General features: G+C 45.2%; 1 protein-coding gene and 1 long non-coding RNA gene across 5 annotated transcripts; both read left to right on the plus strand.

The window, feature by feature from the left end:
* Window positions 1-1,284: 1,284 nt before the first annotated feature.
* LOC124683507 lies at window positions 1,285-5,193 on the plus strand. Of its 3 annotated transcripts, XR_006996716.1 has the most exons (6): window positions 1,285-1,559; window positions 1,707-1,794; window positions 2,020-2,090; window positions 2,958-3,440; window positions 3,583-4,430; window positions 4,968-5,193. It is a non-coding gene; the product is annotated as an uncharacterized LOC124683507 (long non-coding RNA). The 3 variants fall into 3 exon arrangements; XR_006996718.1 differs by lacking the exon at window positions 2,020-2,090; XR_006996717.1 differs by lacking the exons at window positions 1,285-1,559; window positions 2,020-2,090 and having other exon boundaries at window positions 1,651-1,794.
* Window positions 5,194-11,080: 5,887 nt separating this feature from the next.
* Window positions 11,081-12,600, plus strand: LOC124683508. Of its 2 annotated transcripts, XM_047218005.1 has the most exons (4): window positions 11,081-11,144; window positions 11,683-11,785; window positions 12,005-12,059; window positions 12,258-12,600. In XM_047218005.1, exons 2-4 carry the CDS (start codon window positions 11,729-11,731, stop codon window positions 12,473-12,475), a joined length of 330 nt encoding a protein of 109 aa, XP_047073961.1. In that variant the 5' UTR covers window positions 11,081-11,144; window positions 11,683-11,728; the 3' UTR covers window positions 12,476-12,600. The 2 variants fall into 2 exon arrangements, with proteins under 2 accessions (XP_047073961.1, XP_047073960.1); XM_047218004.1 differs by having other exon boundaries at window positions 11,132-11,785.
* Window positions 12,601-20,658: the final 8,058 nt, after the last annotated feature.

Below are 20,658 nucleotides of genomic sequence, written 5' to 3' on the forward strand. Positions count from 1 at the left end.
AGCATACTTACATGATGTGGGAAAGAAGTCTATATAACCCCCTTAACTATCAGGTTTGGGACGGAAGACCCCCCTAACTTTAAAATGGGGCGCTTAACCCCCCTAACTTTGCAATACCAGTCAATTGACCCCCTCAGCACAATAAAAGTGGTTTTGCTAGGCTGTATTGCTCGCATGGACAGTGGTTTAAGCCACGTGGGCGCTTGACTTTTGACAGAAATTTCATTAAGAACACAACCTACATGTCAGGCTCTCATACTCTCTTTCCTCTCTTTGGAATTTGGCCGCATGCACGGAGCTGGGCAGAGTAGACATGAAGAGAGACAAGCTGGGCAAATCGGGGACATCGAGGCTCCACGGCTCCACCGGAGCAGGGAAAAATGGGCGACGGCGGGGTTCCACCGGAGGTGGGCAAATCAGGGGACGGCACGTCTCGCTGGAGCAGGGAAAATAAGGGGACGGCGGGGCTTCCCAGAGCAGGGCAAATCAAAAACGGCGGGGCTCCACCCATCGCCGTGGAACTTCTCATGAGATCCCAGACATCACATATAGCTTTCCTGCACGTAGCAAATTAATCTTTGAAGCGGCAGCACATATAGCTTACCTGCACTCCGTAACAATAGGATTCACACGATGGAAATTTAGTCTGCACAGAGAGGATTATGAGGAGGCTGCCGCAGAGTCCTGTGGTGGAACTGATCCGCAACAGCGGGAATTGTTGGCGAAACATTGTTTGAAGACAGCCAGCTGCAGATTGAACCAACGAGGATCTCCATCGACATTGGCGGCCAGAGCCGGAGGAGCAGCAAGCCGCGCCTGGAGAGGAGGGGCGCGTCACCGTCGTCGGCGGCCAGGGCCGAAGGAGTAGCGGGCTGCGCCGGGAGAGGAGGGCCGTGTCGCCGGTCGCCGTTGGCGGGCAGGGCCGGAGAAGTAGCGGGCTGCGCCGGGAGAGGAGGGGCGCGCCGCCGTCACCGTTGGCGGCCGAGGCCGGAGGAGCAACGAGCTACGGCAAGAGACGAGGATGCAGCGACTCCTTGGCCCAATCAAGTCCACGTCAGCAATACCATTCGAAACCGCTGTTGCAGTGCTAAGGGGGTCAATTGTCTGGTATTACATAATTAGGGGGGCTAAGTGCCCCATTTTAAACTTAGGGGGGTCTTCTGTCCCAAACCTGATAGTTAGGGGGTTATATGGACTTCTTTCCATGATGTGGATTCGTTTGTTTTCATACGGAATACTAGATTTCAAGTCATATTTGATTTGTTCCTCCAGCGTCGCCGGTGCTGATGCGAGAGGGTCAGGAGAAGCGACGGAAGGAAGTAAGGAACGGACGTCCAAGTGCGTTGATACCCTGAGCATCGCGGATGACATTGACGAAGCGGTCATAGTCGTAGGCGAGGAGGATGACCTGAGGAGTCGTTTCTTCTGGTTGCGGCCAGGGAAGCGCAGCGCGACGGAGGCGCTCCAGAAGTGGACTCGCGAGGACTGCCCTCACGCCAGAGCTCTCCTGTATCGTCCGAGATCTGAGCCTTGACAGTTGATTCAAGCACTCCCTTTAGGTATGTTCGTGTTTGGCTGATTCAGTTTTAGTCTGTTTTTTTTTTCCTATGTCAAATGAGGACTTCAACTTTGTTCCTCTGAAATAGCGTACTGCAGAATTTCATGGAAAGGGCCAGAAACTGATTTCAGTCATCGCTTTGCTTTAGGAATCTGTGCGGTCTTCAGGAAGATGTCGCCAGGAGACTCGTGGAGGATGTTTCAACTTGCAAAGAGAAAATGGCTGAACGTTTCTAGGTGCACATCACAGTTTCAGTCTTGCAAATAAATTTCAGTCGTGGATTGCTGTAGGAATCTACACGATTCTTGTGTTTCTAGGTAAACGTCACAGTTTCATTCCTGCAAAGAGAATGGCTAAACATTTTTTCATTCTCACTCTTCTTTGTTTGAGGTTTCTGAAGTTTCTGAAAGTGACCATCTTTCCTGGCCCTTATAACTCGTGTCATCTGTTATGTTCTGCAGTAAATATTAGCTCAAAAGATCCAAAGCGGGAGCTGGTGATGAGATTTAGAGGGATGAAGACTCAAGAACAGGTAGCTTTTGTTACAGTTCATCTACACTCTGTTACTTGAATGATTGAATGCAGATTCAGGCGTGCTATTTGTGTTCTGTCTCATCAAGTGTATTATGATACCAGTATATGCCTCCAGGCTGAATTAGATGTGCTATCCTTTTATGTGTTGTGTTCTACTTTCTACTATGTTAGAGTTTTCATCAGCAAAAATAGCCGGGACCTTTTTGTTGTCTATGCCCACCTATTCCTATGCATCTATTAGTTAAATACATATTATCATACATGCTTAACTGATCAAGCGACCTAGCCACAAAAGTTCACCATTTAGGTCCATGTTTCATTCAGGGACCCTGCATTGTTGCTGAATGGTCTTATTTGATTAAATCCCTGCTAATTGGTCCGATTTTGCATGAACATGGTACATCTATTATAAGTTGCGCCTTAGCTGTACAGGAATTCTGCGTGCGCAACAAACATGTAAGATGATCAGTTTGATGATGCATATACTTGGTTGATTTTGATTTTCATTGATTGCGTATAATTTTAGGTTTGGACTTATTGGTAAATATGTATTGCGAATTTTTTCTTTTCAAGCGGTTCTCTGATAACTAACTGATGTAATACTTTTTTTAGGATTTCTCGGGAAAATACTGATACATGTACAGAAAATTTAAATGCTACACGAATTGCCATCAAGACAATATTTTCTAATTTTACTTTTTCTGGTTGTGAATTTGCCTCATCCCTCCTCATCCCTCCAGAATGAGTACATGGATTTTTGTCGGGCCTTATCATAGTGTAGTGCGTACCATCCAGTGTGCATTTCGTTTCTTATCCCTTTGCATCATTATAAGGAATTAAGGATCGCTGTACTGTTGTCTTGCAGATGTGGGATTCATGGGCGCTTGGAGGACTACAGGCAGGCCTTACCTGACCACCTCCTCCAGCTGGTTGTATAGCTATTTCAGTTGCATGTCTAAACTCCGAATTTACTCAACTGTGAATAACATATCAATTCAACATTTATTTTTAGGCTAATCAAGCTAACAATTGTGTGCACATCGATGGCAGTCTGAAGCAGATCAGATTGCAGCCATTGTTTGTTAAGCTCCTGAGTGGACGCATTGAAGGGGTGCTGCGAAGCCTGCCATTGAAGGATCAAGAGTCAAGAATCAAGATGCAATTACCATCTATATTTTGCGTTGTGCACCAAAGCCGCGTCAGTTTTTGCACGGTGTGACGAGCCACAGTACAGAGGTAGAGAGAGCTTGGTAGAGAGAGAAAGATTGAGTGAATTGTTCATGATCTTTTTTTGGCCTTCTTCTTGCATCGCTCACGCTACTTCGTCGTGCCAAATGAACGCCTGACGGTATGCACCTCATCCTCTTCACTATCCAGATTTGCTTAGAGTACTTTTGCAGTCCTAAAGCTTTTCATATACTTAAAAATGAAACGGTGCTCATTTTGCTCACTGATTTTTGTGACTATTTGTTTGCATGTAAGGACTGAAGTTTTAGGCATACCAGATAGAAAAGGAGCAGTATGCAAGGTCAAGATGAGGCCAATTCTAGGGCGCAGCTGATGAAGTAGTGAGCAAGGATTTGTTTTCTGTCAGCTCATAATAGGCGAGTTCCTCTTGCTCTTTGGATTCATTTGCTTATGGTGTGCACACCTAGGTTAAGATATGTTGTGTATATCACCTTTTGATGCAATGTTATTTATTAGGCTCACCTACAAGTCTGAATCTATTAACTTTTATCAACTTAATAACTTGGATAAGAAGGTTTAGCTACTATAGTATTCGGTAGACCAAACATTATTTGTGTTATTGTATAAGCTCAAATTACTGCCTGGTACCAGTATTAGTTTGTCAGACCAGGTGCTGCTGCAAGTATATTCAGATCAACAACCTGATCTAAAATTACAGAAATAGACTACTTTGTGTTAGCAATAGGGAGATGTATTTATTGTTTTCAATGAATGGGGACCTTTCTTCTTATGTATGATCGTTGATGTTTTGAATTTTTGGCATCTGGGGTGTTTTGATTTGCACATGCTAAAAGACGAGAAATTTGGCCTTCGTGTTTGCAGTTCACCAGCTCAATTATTTTCTGTTTATTTGGAGTAACGAATACATCATCACTTTGTAGCTGTTGACAAGGTATGTTCCCTTCCTACAGGTTTTCAGGAATGCCGGTTCTACATATACATATTATTTGTCTCATATTGTAAAAAAAAAATCTGTACAAATGGGCTCTCTCGCGTAGTGCAATTTTTCGTATTTAAGAGAATGTGCTCAGCATCAGAGAACATGGAATAGAGAGAATTCAGAAGCAGTTGCTGCACTAGCCAAGAAAAGGTACATGCCCACATTAATTCTATACTGATGAAGTTACAGTAGCAGTACCAATTCACATTCCTTTCATTCTCTGTAGTGGAAACAATGAGCATAGGAAACCATTGGAAATTGTTCCACCTAAATAGAGCATTGGATGCAACCAGGCCCAACTTTAGAACGAACTTCAGTTAAATAAAAAGGGTTTCACCACAACAACAAAAAACACTAACTCTGAAATTCCCTCCGTGTAGGAAACACCAATATCTCATCTCCAGCAAAAGGTTAGGCTAAGCTGAAAGAGAAAGAAAAAAAATATTCAAACTGATGAAACTAGCATAATTATTTTATCGATAAAGCTATTTTGTGGGCACCTGCTATCGATAATACTATTGTAGTGCATCCATTGCTTATGTTGGACAATTTTCTATGTAATTACCTCTAATGCAAATCAGTAGCACCACCTAACCGCCTTCGCCCTTCTGTGTACATGCACTTGGTCTTTGGGTAGACGCGCTTACAGAATCCGATCATTTAATGGAACATATTTGTTATTCGCAGGCACAACATTGCTGGATCAGTGAGCGTTGACGAGAAGAAGCAATAATATTCAGAGCACGTGCCTTGGTATAGTGATCTTACATGTTTAGGTTTAGTTTGATGCATGTGTGCCTCAGTATATACTTTGTTATGTAGTCAGTGTTCTGTATCCGTAGGTGTCTGATCCTCAATGATCTTTGTAATGCATCTGAATCAATATCAGCGCTGGTCTTTTTCTAGCCGTGCAGAACAATAGTCTATTCAGTTTGGGATTTTTTTTAATGTTGTTCATGCCCCGAATCCTACTGCACCTCCACCTTTTCAACGTGATTGTCCCTTATTCTTTAGATGGCGTAGTGATTGTCCCTTATTCTTTAGATGGCGTAATTTAAAAACATCGGGCGCGGCGTGCCGCCGCGCCAATCCTTGCTAGTTCAACTTACGAAAGAAGGAAACCTGCAACGGATATGAGCCTTTCATTTCTTAGCTTTTATTTATTTATTAGTGTGTCATTCCAGGAAGATTTTTCATTGACTTAATCTCTCATTTCGAACCTACTGCCCTAGTCGCTCATCTCCGTCTGCCATGAATCAAGCGCTAACAGCAGCCGCTGCACTCCTCCTCAAGGTACCTCTCTATCCGATGCTTCTTATATCTCTCTCTCTACCCGATAGCTTTTTAACATTTATCAGTGTGTCATTCCAGGAAGATTTTAATTAGTCCTTTTCAATGCACTAGAAAATAAGGCAGGTTAGGGCCTAGTGGCGGGGTGTGTGCGTGGATGTGTGCAACGATTTTCTTTCCGTCTGTAGTTGGTGGGCTGTGAGCTTTTAAAGAGGGTTTTGGGTGAACAGCCTTACATGTAATGGTGTAGCAGTTTCCTAACTGGATGTTTGTGAAAGCTCATGTTGATTTCACCTTCTAGTATTATTATTTTGATCTAAGAGTCTCTCGGTCATCTTTCAATTCTTCTTCTTATGATTAGCGGCCACATGGGGTTCTCGGTAAGAATCCCCCACTTCGATTTGATTAGCTAAGAACTGTACCTATGAATTTTACTAGATTTTATGCCAGAGAGATACTTGGTTCTGGTCCTGGTCCTGATCTTATTTTGTAACATGCTGTGTTGCTTTTTGCAGAGTGAGAATGTATCAATCATTCATGCTTTTGATGGCGAATAATGTCAGAGGCATTATATAGAACAGGACCGGGGGAAGAGGTTAGTCATTATCTCATTGTGTCTACATTCTGCAGTTCCTACCCTGGAGACCGGTTCTAAACTCAAAATTGTTGTACAGATAAGTGTATTGATCCACTGGTGAGCTGTAGTCTGCTAACCAAGCAATAAGTGTATTTCCCAGTTTTGATTTTTAAGTGCAGGTCAATCTGAACTTTGTTGATTGAGTGGATGGAAAAGGTGTTGGAAGGAAGGTGATCCACAAACTACAGGAGACCTTCTGTTTTGTGTTTGTTTTTGCATCATGCACATTGATCCTTCTACATGGACTACAGGATGAACTCTGGGAGATGTAATGGGGAGAGATGGCAACACCTGGGATTGCAGGCCTCCAAATCCTGATGCTTGTCCGGGATCTCCTGGTATGCCACCAAATCCTGATGTTTCGTTCCCGTCCATTTTTTGGCTCTCCCCTTTGTAGATCTAGAGGATGACGATCAATCCCCCTCCTTTTTTGCGAGGTGCTGGTGGCAAGAGGACGATCCGATAAGTGTCTTTTTGCGTGGAGAAGAAGAAGGTGCTGCCTCGTGTCATTTATTGAAGGGCTTTTTAGGGATTTTTTCCTTTTTGATATGTATGGGCAGCCCACTAAGTAGGATCCTGAGGCAGCCCACTAATTTTTGTAAATCAACAGTTGCAAGGCAGCCCACTAAGTAGGATCCGGAGGCAGCCCACTAAGGTTGACTCAGGATAGCCGGACTGAGTACGAAAAAACCGGTCGACTGAGAGGAGGAAAAACCGGCGTGGGGGATGGGGGTGGGACGATGTGTTTTCTGACGTGATGTGGGGTGCGGTGGGTCAAAATGAAATCTGACCTATGGCAAACTGAGAAATCAGCTAGGTGACAGTTAGACACTCCCTTAATTTAACATGCTTACATGCATGAGTTTGAATTAAAGCAAGCTAAAAACACTACGTCGCTCAACAATGTTGTATGCCCTCCCAGATATTCAAGGAGCTCCTTTTTATTCGGGTGTATTGAAAAAGACTTTATAACCAGTGCGTGCTTGGGTCCTTGTTGGAATATTTAGTAACGTCCATGCCTTCATGGCCTCAGTCTGTAATTTCTCCGCCGAAGTACCATTGCCAAGAGAAAAAATGCTGGAGCGTTCATGGCCAATTCCCAAGGACATGGAAAGTCCACATGATCGAGTTAAGTGCTAATCGGTCAAGAGCAGGACATTTGCAAAGCAATTATTGGAGATCACTCTCCGTGACATGCACAAGGTTCACAAGACCTCTGAAATCACCCAGCGGCTTCTAAGATGCATGCGCTGAAATAAACAGCAACACGCATAAGTAGGCTTAGTAGAAAAGTACCAGCTTCTCTTAATCCGTCCACAAAATCTCTCTCAGTTCCCTCAAATGTGGCATACAAGAACCCAAATCCCCTCCGAACACTTATTGCTTGGTTAATTCGTTGAAAAAATCAAGAAAATGAGCATGGGTTGTTGGCGTGAGCTCAGGCGCAAACAACAAACTCGAATTCGTTAGGCCGGATATATTAGGAGAATGGTAGGCAAAACCGGGAGGCCCTCAACGACTCGTGCGTGGATGCCCTCAACGACTCGTGCGGGGATGCCCAGTCGCGGCACGATGCGGCGCGTCGGGGGAAACCAGAGGATGCGGTCATGGCCGGCAAGTGAGCCGGGGAGTTAGAGGTTGGAGGTCGGGGAGCTCGTGAGGACACCACCGGACAGGGTCCTCTGCTCTACTCTGCTCTGTAGGAGAAGTGGGGGTCGAAGCCTTTTACCATGGAGGATAATGGTGGGATCGAGGGCGACGCCGCCCCGACGCCCGTGAGAGTGGCCTTGACCTCCGGAGACACCACCGCGCCCGTCAGCGACGGGCCATCCCTCTACGACATCCCTTCCTCCCCGAGGATCGATCCTTCCGATTCCAAGACGGGGACAGATTCTGGAGGAGGGCATCAACTGCAGGAAGTCGGGCGATGCCGCCGCCGAAATTCAAGGGGATTGGCGGCGATCGAATTCACAGGAAGCGGGACAGGGATAAGCCACGGCCCGCGGGATGGCACCAGGGAAGGGAGGACCGGCGGGAGGAGAAGGTCTCGTTTGTTGGGGAAGGAGAATCAATTTCGCGTACGGAAGTATTTTCGAATCGTTTTCTTAACTCGGCGGTGGCAGACCATGTAAATTGGACGAAACTTAAGGGTGAATAAAAACGAACGAAACAAGAAACCTTACTTATTAGTAGGTACTAGGAAATTTGCCCGTGCGTTGCTACGGGAAAAAAAAAAGTTGAATATGATGAATAAAATGGTGGAAATCATGCTTTCAACATCTCTGCACCATCGAAAGTGAGTTGGGACGTATAGTGATAACAGCATCAATGACAAACATAATTGTGACTACTTTGGATTAGGCTGGCTCCATGTAATGCAACTTATGATCCAATTTACATATGGTGTTAACTTTTTTACAACTTATCAACCTTCATGTTTTGATGTGTTTTGATGAAAACTGTTTCTTGGCTTAAAAATATGTCTAAGATTTTTAAATATCATTAAGTTAAGAAAAACTATATTATAAAACAATAGAGATCCATATATGGAGCAAATTAAATTTGTATGAACTCATATGGTAAGAAATATTGGCTATACTAACCTTTTTTTACTAAGCTTGACGTCATCAAGCTTGAAGCATTGCATATATAGATTCTAAATCCATGCAGTACACGCATTACCTGCAACATAATGTTGCTATATAGTTGTACGTACTATATAGCAACATATATAGATTCTAAATTCATTGCCACATTGTAAAAAATCATATTCTAAGCAAATAACGCCGACAATATTTAGGTGCTAAGATGACAACGCATGGAGTGACTTGGTCTTAACTAAATACACTGCATTCTCTTCTAAGATCCTGATGGAGCATTGCTGTAGTGATGGAAATAAATATATGCAAGTATACAGTGGCTCACTTAAACTTGAGGTGCTTCTTGACGCGCAGATATCCTGCAGGTTCTGAAAACATGAAGGTGAATTCCAATCTAACCAGGAAGATGAATTCCAATCTATTTTTTATGGAATAATAGGAAGTAAAAAGAACTAATCCACAAGCAATTTGTATCTGCTTTAGTTAAATCAAGAAACATGTGCGCACGTATGTGAGAAGTGCTCACTTTCATTAGTGCAAGAGATCGAGCAGCACACGTGATTGTCTCCAAAAGAATAGGCGCACGTACACGTGTGTTGCAGTCAGGCTGCAGTCGATTAGCGATCGCCTAGTTCCTAGCTTATTCGGAGGGAGCAGGTCTCGTGCGAGTTTCTTCGGCGGGGGAGCAGCTCCGTGTGTGGGAGCGGCGTAGAGGCGGCCTGATGCTCGAGCTCCTACGACATGACGACGAAGGCCAGGAACACGACCCACGGTGACGCGTGGCCGACGCCGATCCCGCAAGAAACCGAGGACGCGAGCCCGACCGGCAACTCCGTGCAAGACGCAATTATGGCGGCTCCTTCAGGCTGCCCGTTCTCTGCTGCTTGGGTGTGAAAAGAAATATCAACTTCTGTACGTACTGTTACCATCTGGTCTGTCTTTAGAACTGAATCTGAATTGAAATAAGATGGTGCATACTATTTTTACATGTGAACTTTGAGAAACTGATTTTCGGCTACTTTTTTATCTAGTTAGTACACTGCCTGCCTCGCATAGGATATGTCGTCTTTGGTTCATTAACCACCTTGTTTTGCTAGTCTTGATTTCCATCACAAGTTTCTACAATGCTTCTTTTCTTGTTTTTTTTCATCTACCCGTCAGATTCATCACACAGGATTTAGCCCAGATCGTATAAGCATCAGAGCATGGTCAGCATAACATGTGAGTCTCGGCCAGAGTTGGCCTTGGAATAGAGCTGGCCGGCATCTTCGGCGGCTGAGATACTGTCGTCAGACTGGGCAATACTACTACAGTTCTAGTTTAAGTCGGCTAGCACAGTTCGTTCAGAGTGTCAGATACAATTTTTCATATCCGGGCGTCCTCTTCCTACATCTCGTGTTCTCGTAGAAGGAGGCAAGTCCGCGAGGGCTCAGCCGATTGCCAGATATTAAACCGCTGAATCCACCGAAACAACAGAGAATCCGGCGATGACCCCAATTTCAGATCGTTATCTGAATAAGCATGCTCTGAGTGCGGCCAATGCGATGGGAAGGGGCGTCCTCGCCGTGGAGGTCTGGTCGGCGGACGATGCCAATGCTCCCGGCCACGCCATCGAGAATCGTCGGTTAAGCCGTCGCTGCCGCCAGCACTGCATCCTCAACTGACAGGGGTGTGAGATCTGACAGACAGGAGGTGATGCGTCGAAGTGGTTCTGCCGAAACAAGTTCTCTCCTGTTATTTGTATCGAATACTAACTTGATTTTAGGATTTGGTGGAGTGGCTGCAATGAACTTTATGGAACCAATAATGAACGTTGTAAGTCTTAGGGAAGAGCGAATCCAAATTGATTGCGTCACTACTCGACTCGGCAAGTTTGAGAAAGAATAAACCTTTTACGGTGATTGGCAAGTACTTCCTGGTACTACCCAGTACTACCGCTTGGAATTATTTCAGCCGTCGATCTTACGCAATAAATTATTAATTCTTAATTTACATAACCTGGGGTATTACTGTAACTTCTCAACCCGCATAACCTGTCCGCTCGAGAGCACGATCCAGTCAGGCGGAGGCGGGCGTTGCACGATGGGGATCTCGGCGATGCAGCGATCGCGCCGGGCCTCGCCGGTGCTATCCGGGGATTGGCCTCGCCGCTGTCTTTGGGAACTTCCCTGCACCTCTGCCCCCGTGCCCGCTGCCGCCCGCCTGCCCTGGCCGCTGGAGAGCACGATCCGGTCCGCGGCCTCTGCCCCTGCGGCCCTGCCCCGCCGCCTCCTTCTTATGAATCGCCGCTGACGCCTCCTTCCGGCGAGAGGCCGATCTGCTGCTCCCAGGTGAGAGGTGAGCAGCTCGAACTGTTTTCTTTTTGCTGGGTTGCAATTCTCAGACTCGTACAGACAAGTTGGTTGTGTATTGTGCACAGTTCTTAAATACTTTTCTCTTTGGTCCAAGCCAAATCATGCAGTAGTAACTAACGGTACTATGATTTTATAAAATTTCAGCCAACAAAATGTGCAGTTATGCAAATATCACTTGTTAGTCCCAGTTCATAATCAAATCACAGTACTGCATGCTAATGCACTACTACTATAAACCGCAGCATTATCACTTAAAACTTTTGGTGAAAGAACTGTTTTATCAGCCTATGGTTGAATATTTATATTTTACATCTTGCCATCACTGGGAGCTCTTCATATTCAAGCATTTATTTTCTAACATGTTCCATCTCTTTCTGCACTAGTGTTGCATATCCTTGCATCATACAGTTAGCTAGTATGAATTTTTCTGAGTGTATTTTTTTATTGTATTGAGTTCCACTTCTCAAGGACTTGGCTGAATTATACAATTTTCATGTACTTGTGGAGTTTTGGTTGTACAGTTGTCGCGAGAGCAAGAGATTGCTCGTGAAGTCCTGTAATCAGATAATGCTGATGGCGAAGACGGTGGTGAGATGGATGATGCCTTATCTGCACCTGCGCCTGGTGAGTAGAAGGACTAGAATTTATAACAGTCCTGTCATGCTACCTTGTTACTGCTTACCACCAGTAAAAGGGTTCATAGTGTGTAACTGTACTAATCCTGGTGTTTGTGTATTTGCATGATTGTCTTACTTCTCTGGACCAATTGTTTTGTGTATTTTCTGATTATTATAGCTGAGGCTATATTGTGCTGACGGTGAACTTCTTTTTGGGTTTGTACAGCTTATCTCCATTTCCATTAGTTGGATATGTTTCTTGTGGCTTGAGCATAGCCGAGGTACATTTTTCCTTGGTTGAGAGATGAACCAGGCTTGAATTTTACAGCATGTATGCAATAAACTGATGTATTGTCTGCCCTACTTAATATTTCAAAGGAGCTCCAGCAAACCCAGGCTCCAGTGCACTACCACTACTATTTCTTTTCCCAAACTTAACTCATTGTTATCTTATGTGCTCTTGTTTATGTGCCTGCAAGGATCTTGTATCTGTGAAGGAATGCATAAAGCAGTTCTTGGTCAGGCTGCCGATCTGCCAATTCATCGTGCCGAGGAACCTGAATCTCCTAGCCATACCTCTGTCAGTCTCACAGGAAAAGAGAAGAGCAGCCGTAAGCACGACCGTGTAGATTGGACAAGAGAAGAACAGCCACAAAAATGCTCCAAGTTGGTCTCAGTCGAGCCAAGGAGAGTGTAGTCTGAACCGAAGCGTGCAATCGTCTGGGTGTAGTCATCAATAAAATGTAAAACACTGATATGGTATCATATGTAATGCTGATGGTGGTGGGTTTTGTTAACCAGGAACCTCTTCTGTGTATTTTTGCAAAGAGATAATAAAAGATGATATGATGTTAATCTTGTTGTATTTTATTCTCCTGGTGCATCAACTACACTCATATGTCGAATAGAACCATTGCTGAATCTTCTGTTTGGCTTTACTGCTGATACTCTATTATGAACTGAATCATTTGTAATTTCAGTCGTGTGTTCAAAATGAGTTCAAATTATTTGCTACTCCAACTGACTTGTGATTGACTCCTAATGGAGCAGCAACTGAACAGAACACATTTCACATAAGATAAGCTATGAGCAAATTATATACAGTTTACTGCCGTACAATTCTCCATATTAAGTCAGCTTTTCAATCTATCTATCTTCAGAATGCTCCTAGACAAAATTCATCAAAAATACAATGACAAAAATCAAAGAATCTCCATAATCAACAGCTCTCTGAACTTCCTCAGCTTTGTTCAACAATCGATACAGAGGTCAGGAGTGACGCCTACTTTATCTAAAAAATTGAAACACCACCATGATTTACAATTGTTTAGCATAATTCAAATAGGACTGAGCCAGCATATGTCAGCTGATGACCATCTTGGAATGGCAACCCCACCGAGTCGACAAACCTCATGTTCCAAAGCTTCATTCCTTTCTAAGCTTGCCTCACGACTTCAATATACTGCCCAAGGCCTGACAGCATCCCAACCTGAAACATGTAAGGGCGAATCGTAAGAAATGAGCGACGTTAGAGCATCTCCAGTCGCGTCCCCCAAACCGTCTCCCAAAGGGCGCCGGATCGAGCGTTTGGGGGACGTGTTTTGTTCGTACCGCGTTTGGGGGACGTCGCTCCCCAGCCGCGTCCCCCAAACGCCGGCCCCAATCAGAAATTCAAATAGATGCATTCAAAAGAGATCGTTCCCGCCGATTCGTCGCGATCAGAGTAGCGGCGATCGATCAAAGTATTGGGATCAAAAGAAGGGGTTGGTCGACGGCGTCGTATCCTGAGTCGACGCAGGCCCGTCGAGCACGACGACCTCGTCGCGATCTTCCTGTTCCTGTGCATGGTGCGTCTGCTCCATGGGCTCGCGTTGGTGGCGGCGATACACCCGGCCATTACGTGCTGGTGCTGGCGCGCCGCCTGAGCCTTCTTCTCCAGCTCCACCGCCCTCCGTCCTTTCCGGCTCCGCCGTCGATAGCTTCCGGCGCGAGCAATCTTGCTGCCATTCATCGTCGGTCATTCCTTCAGGCTTCTTCTTCGCAGCCGGCGCCTTCCGCGGCTCGCGAACGGCGCTTTCGCCCCTATCGTCGCATTGCCCGGCGGCTTCTTGGCCGCTTTCTTCGCCATCTTTTTGGGGGCTGTCGGCGGCGCCATGGAATGGGGAGAGGGTAGCGGCGGCGGGTGGACGGCGGGAGGGAGAAACAAATCGGCGGGATAGGAGAAATGAATCGGCGGCGGGATGTGTTTTGGGAGGCCTGTGTGCGGCGGTATAGGCGCGATTTGGCGGGAGCGGCGGGATTTGGCGGGAGTGTGAGACGAATTTTCCCTGTGCCGCTGACGCGTCGGCCCCGCGCCTCCTCGCCTCTCATTTCGTTGTGTCCGGCATCCCCGGAGCGTCCCCTGTGGGACGGGGACGGGCTCGGGCGCCGGACACCGTATGGGGCCGCGCCGGACAAAAATGGGCTTTGGGGGACGCGGCTGGAACGCTTTTTTTGTCCGGCGCGCCCCAAATCCCTTTGGGGGACGGTTTGGGGGACGCGACTGGAGATGCTCTTAGTGTCTGTAACTAGAACTTTCGGCATAGGCTACAGTTAACTGCTGGAGTAGAGATAAACACAATACACGTTAACTTTGCTGCTACTTATAATAGGCTATGAATATATTTACATGGATGGCAGCAATAGAAGGTGAACAGATCTTGAACTGGCACATTATTTCCATAGGCACCCGAGGTACTTGCAATCCGAGATTCCAAGGTAATTCTTTTGACAAAAATGTCCATTACCCATGGCATAATGCCCCCCAGATGAATCCTCAATCCTAAGCCAGAAGCTACTTCCAACTCGATATGTATGAATCGCCCACTAGAAAGAAGGAAAAGACTACTACTCCAACCGTGCCCAGGTGAAAAGCAAAGCTACTACTAGCCCAATCCCTCCACTAACAATGGCAATTATTCTACATCCAAAATCATGCAGATCCAGCGGAGATGGAGAGGTGACGCCATGGTCGTTGGAGAGGCCGGCGGAGACGGGGAGGCGACGCCATGGTCCACGGCGATGATCGGCCGGAGGCGGGGAAGATGGAGATAATGGCGACAATGGCGAGCGGCTTAGGACGATTACTCTCGCTGGGAGGACCGGTGCGTAGAGGCGGCCCAGATGCGCCGAGTGGCCAATCTTGGTGGCGACAGCATGATGAAGCGCGGCGGCGACGGATTTGGCCGCGTCGGTGCCGGTACGGGGAGAGTTTATACAATGTACAGAACCGACTAGAGAGAGAAAGACTGGTGGGGACATTTGACTTAGAATGACATGTCTACCCTTTTGATAAATAAAATAAATCAGTACTTTTCAGTACTTTTGAGTACTTTCTTTTAAGTACTTCCTATTTTTCTACCGTCCGATTTCCTTGGATCAACGGTTCATAAATTCGCCAATCATAGTAAAACTTGTATGGAACCAGACGTGCTGCTCCAAACTTCTTCCCAAAAGAGACAGTATGAAACTGTGTCTTTTAATTTCCACCTCTGCCAACATCTCGTTGTATAATCTGCCTAACCGAGCTTACTAAAGATTGTGCTGTCGTTTCCTTGTTTCTGGATCCCACGAGGCATTGTTTTTTGTATTTTTTTAAGCAGTTCTGCACACTGCACGTCTTCACGCCCCACGCGAACAAGCAATTTAAAACTTTTATCTTACGGACTCATCGGGAATTCGGGATGCTCGGCTCAGGGAAGGAGCGCTTGACAGTGGGGAACGCGCGAGAAGTGGAAATCGGATAGAGCGCTGCAGCTGGAGGACCGCCGCTGCTACACGAGAGGATGACGCCCGGGGCGCTGGATCTTGAGGGTCGCTGCACGGAGGACGACGGACTTAGTAATCGGTGTTTGCTTTTGCGTTTGCTGGAGAACATGTGGCCGCGTATCACAGAGCTGCCATAGTAGGTCTTCGGTCGATGTATACAGGAGATGGAAACCGGCTCACGACCTCGTCTCAACGACGGCATATCATCACCGTATTTTCTTCCTTGATATCTCATCGAATCGCTCTGCGTCAAAGGCTTGATTCCCGCTGGATAAAAGTAACGGAGCGCCGCCGCTTGGCGCTTTTCGTCTGAGAGCTCTCCTAACCCACGACCTCGTCTAGTCGAATTTGCTTTTGCTTCGTCCATCATGATCGCTACCGTAGTTCTTGCTTATATTGTACTCGAAAAGTCGATAAGAAGACGTGGGAGGTGATGAGTGCTAGGCCAGAGGCGGCTTGAGGCGTGCGGCTGTGCGGCTTTTATAGGAGCGATCGAGGGGCCGTGATGGATATGAATTTTGTGAGGGATTCAGCAGCAGACTCTGCACGCAGACGTGCGTGTTTAGGTCTCTGTGTGTTAGGTCAGCTTTTGTATATGGACCGTACATCGTAAGACAAATTGCAATCGTAGGCGAAACGGATATCTAGCCGACGGACGAAACTTAAATTAGATACGGACCAATATGACGGACCAACAAGAAACCTTATTTTCTTTATTATTAGGTATAGACTAGCAAAAGTACCCGTGCGTTGCATCGGGTCTAAAATAAATATAACGTTTTAGGTTTGAAGTATATATACCTGGATTTTGGTGGTATCATTGTTTTAGAGGCATGTTGGTTTTTATCCAAATTTCGGTTCTTCCAAATGTCCCACTATACAACGATGATCCACTATCCAAGGGATCGACTCGATCGTTTAATTTGTAAATATCGTTCGATCGGGAACTCATCAAATAATGGACCAAAACATGTGCGGGCTAGGCAGTGGATTGATGCAAATACAATCGGTACGACTTACAGGTGCTTTGGTGGGCAATTTAGGTTAACTTTGTGGGTAATTTAATGTTGGATGAAAAAAATCCCAAGAAAAGATACTTTTTATTATAATATATATAGTAAATTTGTCCATGCTTTGCATGGGAGAGAAAGGCAAAGATTTTACCTTTTTTATTTGTTAACATGTATAAATTGTAGGAGCTTCTAAAATCTGAATAAGCTGAGGGTTTCAAAGTACCTTCAAATTATGCCTACAAAAATCTGCAAGCCTCCAATGTAGCACTTTTGTGTATGAAACACCTCTTCTTCTTTTTTTGCGGGGTGTATGAAACACCTCTGACGGTAGAGAGCCCAACGTGACATCTTCCTTTAATTATTGCTCTGATCTTCCTTTATATATACTAGGACAAAGCCCGTGTGTTGCAACGGAGTAAAATACAATCTAGACTCTCGTTTCTCAAAAAAAAAAGGCATGTCAATTCCCAATCATGTGTATCAGTACATCTCCGTAGTGGTCACACAATAGAGCCTCAATTGCTCCTGCTTCTTCCCCCAATCCCTAAACTTTATCTCCCGGCGGACAGACAGCATCACTTCCTTGCCGCTGCAGTAGCTCGAAGTTAGCACATCTCCTCTGTTTGGAGACGTGCTTCCCCCAGCTAGCGGTGGCTCCACTTTTTGGGCTTCATCGCCATGCTCGCAACGCTGGGATGCTCGTCATGGAGTGTGGGTATGCATGAAGTGGCGACACGTTGGGAGAGGGAGCGTACGGGCCATCGATGTCTTCGTCGGTGCCAATTGCCTCCATAACGTGTGTTGCTACACCTTAATATTTATTGAATAGGCTGTAGAGATTTTCACTGCCGGAAAAAAAGAAGACCAGCATGCAAGCCATGATTTGCAAAATAATGTTGAATTAGTATAAAGAATTTTGATAATCATGTAAATTTTAACGTAAGTAACTCATATAATAAAATTTGTTATAAAGTCAACCAAAACATATAAACTAATAATTGTATCTAAACGACTAAACCCGAAACCTTGATGCAATTTGTTGTCATACACTGAAGTTATATTGAGGTCAAATTGGCTAATGAACGTCAAATTCAGTATGTTTTATGAACAAATAAAATAAAATGGCTAGAGAGAAAAGCATCATACCTGAAGAGCTAGGGAAGCACACGGCAGATCAGAATGTCCATGATTTCGAGTTCTCAGAAGTAGCGCAAACCAAAAAGTATTCATTAGACAACCCTTAAATTTCCAGTGGCAATCCATGTAACCGTGAAATCCACACAAACTAATGCTGCTACTAATTCACAGAGTCTTCGAGATTATATTTTACTTCAGCAATATAATGTCATGGATATGTTAATAATAGCCTCTGCTCGACGAATGGTTTCTCTTCAGTCTTCACCAAAGGCGAGCTAAGCTCGTCTGCCTGCTAGAGGCAACCATCGGCTTCAACCGTGCAGCGCCCATGCATGGGATGTGCAGAGGCAGCAGCGATTCCATGCACAAGCAGATCCTAGAGGGAGAGGAGAGTGTGCGGCCGGCTCCAACGTCCCATCTCGCGCGCGGTGACCGAAAACGACTGTCAGCAGGGTGTTTTGGTGGACTGTTTTTCTCGTCTGCACATACAACGTGTTTCCATGGTCTGCTTCTCTCTCGTGTGCACATACAACCTCACACCGCCACATCGATGCGCCTCTGCCGATGCCGGCGGGACCCAAGACCTCTCCTGCTCGTAGCTCTCCTCCTACTCTTAACTTCTTAAGCAGACGCCTCATGGCCCTCCGGGACGGAGCCGGCCGCCGGTGCCCTAAAGTCTCACGCCAACGCCAGAGCATCATCATGTGCAGGGATGCGGAGGATCCGTAGGTAGTTGATCCATTGAGATGCTCGATCGAGTTGGCTTCTTGGGATTGGAGATGGTTTCCCGAAAGAGAATCCGCCAGCTTACTCTTGCTTTCTCCTTCCAATCGTTATGGGCCGACATGGTCGCTACCAGCCGATTTAATTCCTTCCAAATCATGTGATGCTTCTGCTTTATCTTGGCGGCTTGTTAATTCCAAGGGAGCTAACGTATATAAGCAGGTAAGAATATCTGCAACACAGCGAGGTGGGACTAATCGTTCCTAACATGTGACCACTCGATGCAGGCTAGCTCGCGTGGTTACTTTTTAATGACTGAACGTCGTGCTCATGGCCCATTAATAGAAGCGCACATCGAGCGCGGCATTGGGAGGGCCCGGGTTGATTTCGTGATGGAGTCGGTTCTCTTCGGCCCGAGCAGACGCGTGAGGGAGGAGTTCGGTCGGGTGGAAAAAAGAAAAGAAGCGAACAGGTATATGATGGCACTATAAGTATTATGCGATTTGGTGGGAGGGCAAAACGGTCCCAAAATAAGCGTTGACGAAACTTTTTGGCAGAAACCTTAGATCATACGGACCAAACCGAGGAAACGCTTCTCCCTTTATTATTAGGTACTAGGACATATGCCCGTGCGTTGCACCGGGAGTGAAAAATATTAATTTATCATCGAAACATCAACACTATCTACATTTTTCTGGAAACACAATACAGTCTGACGACGCTCACATAGACGTATATATACTCACCCTTTTGAATGAATGCATGCACAACCTACCCCTCGAGCCCCGTTGAAAAACTGAGCTAGCGAGTCTTGAGATTGACAAAGTCAAAGAAGATGTCTCGCTCGAAACGTCGACTAATACCGGAAAAAAATTATGTCGTTAAGTGAAGTACAAGTGAAGTTTGAGAAATTTATTTACCACTACTTTTTACCTTGTCTGTCCTGGCGGGATATGTCATGTTCAGTTCATTAATCACTTCCTTATTTTCTATCATAGGGTTGTTTCCCTTGCCATGAACCTTTCTCGTTGCCTTCTTGCCCTTGCCGTGCACCTGCACATTTAGTTTTCCAACGATTCGCCTTCATTGCAATGGGTTGATCTTTATTGGATACTTTAGGCCATGAAGAATTTTCTACCATTTATAATGGTCGTGTGTCTATTGATGGTTGGTTGTTGTTCCATTATTAAGAGAACGCGATCTTCTTCCCCTTAATCGTGTACCAACCTCATGCCGGTATTGGAATATCTACATGATCTAACTTCGCATGTCTCTCCGACTATGGTAAGCATGAACACCTGACACTCAATGCTTTTGGGTAGATCGTCCAATGCATGAGCATGTTTTTCCTCTTGTCATGAAACTCCCTCTACTTCGTGAACTTCATGTCGATGGTGTCCAATAATTTGTCCTTTCTAACGGCATCACTGGATACTTGCATCATCGAATTTGCGAAGTTAGCCGGCTGGCCTCGACCACATTCCGCTCTTGTTGGTTTAGTCATTGCCAAAATAACCCGAGAGTGTTAATAAAACAAAATTATGCTCGCATGCATGGAACCCGCAATATGGAGTCACTTTTTTTTGCAATATGGAGGCATTTAATCATAAATTAGAAGCTTGCATCCAATTTTGCAAAATTCTATTGTTATTAGAATCCAAATAATCTTGTGCACCGGTCTTTAGACAAATACAACTGCTACAAGAGAAATCTAACTATCAATCTGCAGTCGGAAAACTAAGAAAAAAAAAGTTGAACAGAAGCAAAATTTGTTGCCTTCCAGGACAAAGTATAATTAGGAGCAGCAAAAATACCTTTTTTTTTCTAAGTTAGAAGCTTGCATCCAATTTTGCAAAATTCTATTGTTATTAGTGTAATAGTGAATCCGAATAATCTTGTGCACAGCTTCTTGAGACAAGTACAAGTGCTACAAGAGAAACCTAACTATTAATCAGTAATGGGAAAACCGAGAAAGAAAAAACAGTTGAACAGAAGAAAAATTTGTCGCCTTGCAGGAGAAAGTATAATTGAGATCGAGCAGCAAAAATACCTTTTTTATCGGGAAAAATCTTCCACTGCCTCGAGTAAAGAAATCATTAATTACTTTCAAATAATTACTTCCAAGTAATCCCTAAATCTGAAGGAGAAACTGCGTCAACATCTTGAGTTCGTTATAATTGGAAGCCCTAGATGACTCCAC

Source organism: Lolium rigidum, chromosome 1 (genome assembly GCF_022539505.1).
Source record: "Lolium rigidum isolate FL_2022 chromosome 1, APGP_CSIRO_Lrig_0.1, whole genome shotgun sequence".
Lineage (NCBI taxonomy): Eukaryota > Viridiplantae > Streptophyta > Magnoliopsida > Poales > Poaceae > Lolium > Lolium rigidum.

Bases quoted from the DNA above. Each gene is read 5' to 3' on its own strand.
- LOC124683508 (XM_047218005.1), top strand. From the start codon at position 11,729: ATGCTGATGGCGAAGACGGTGGTGAGATGGATGATGCCTTATCTGCAC. The intron at 11,786-12,004 runs GTGAGTAGAAGG...GGGTTTGTACAG, and splicing joins CTTATCTGCACCTGCGCCTG to CTTATCTCCATTTCCATTAG. The intron at 12,060-12,257 runs GTACATTTTTCC...TGTGCCTGCAAG, and splicing joins GTGGCTTGAGCATAGCCGAG to GATCTTGTATCTGTGAAGGA.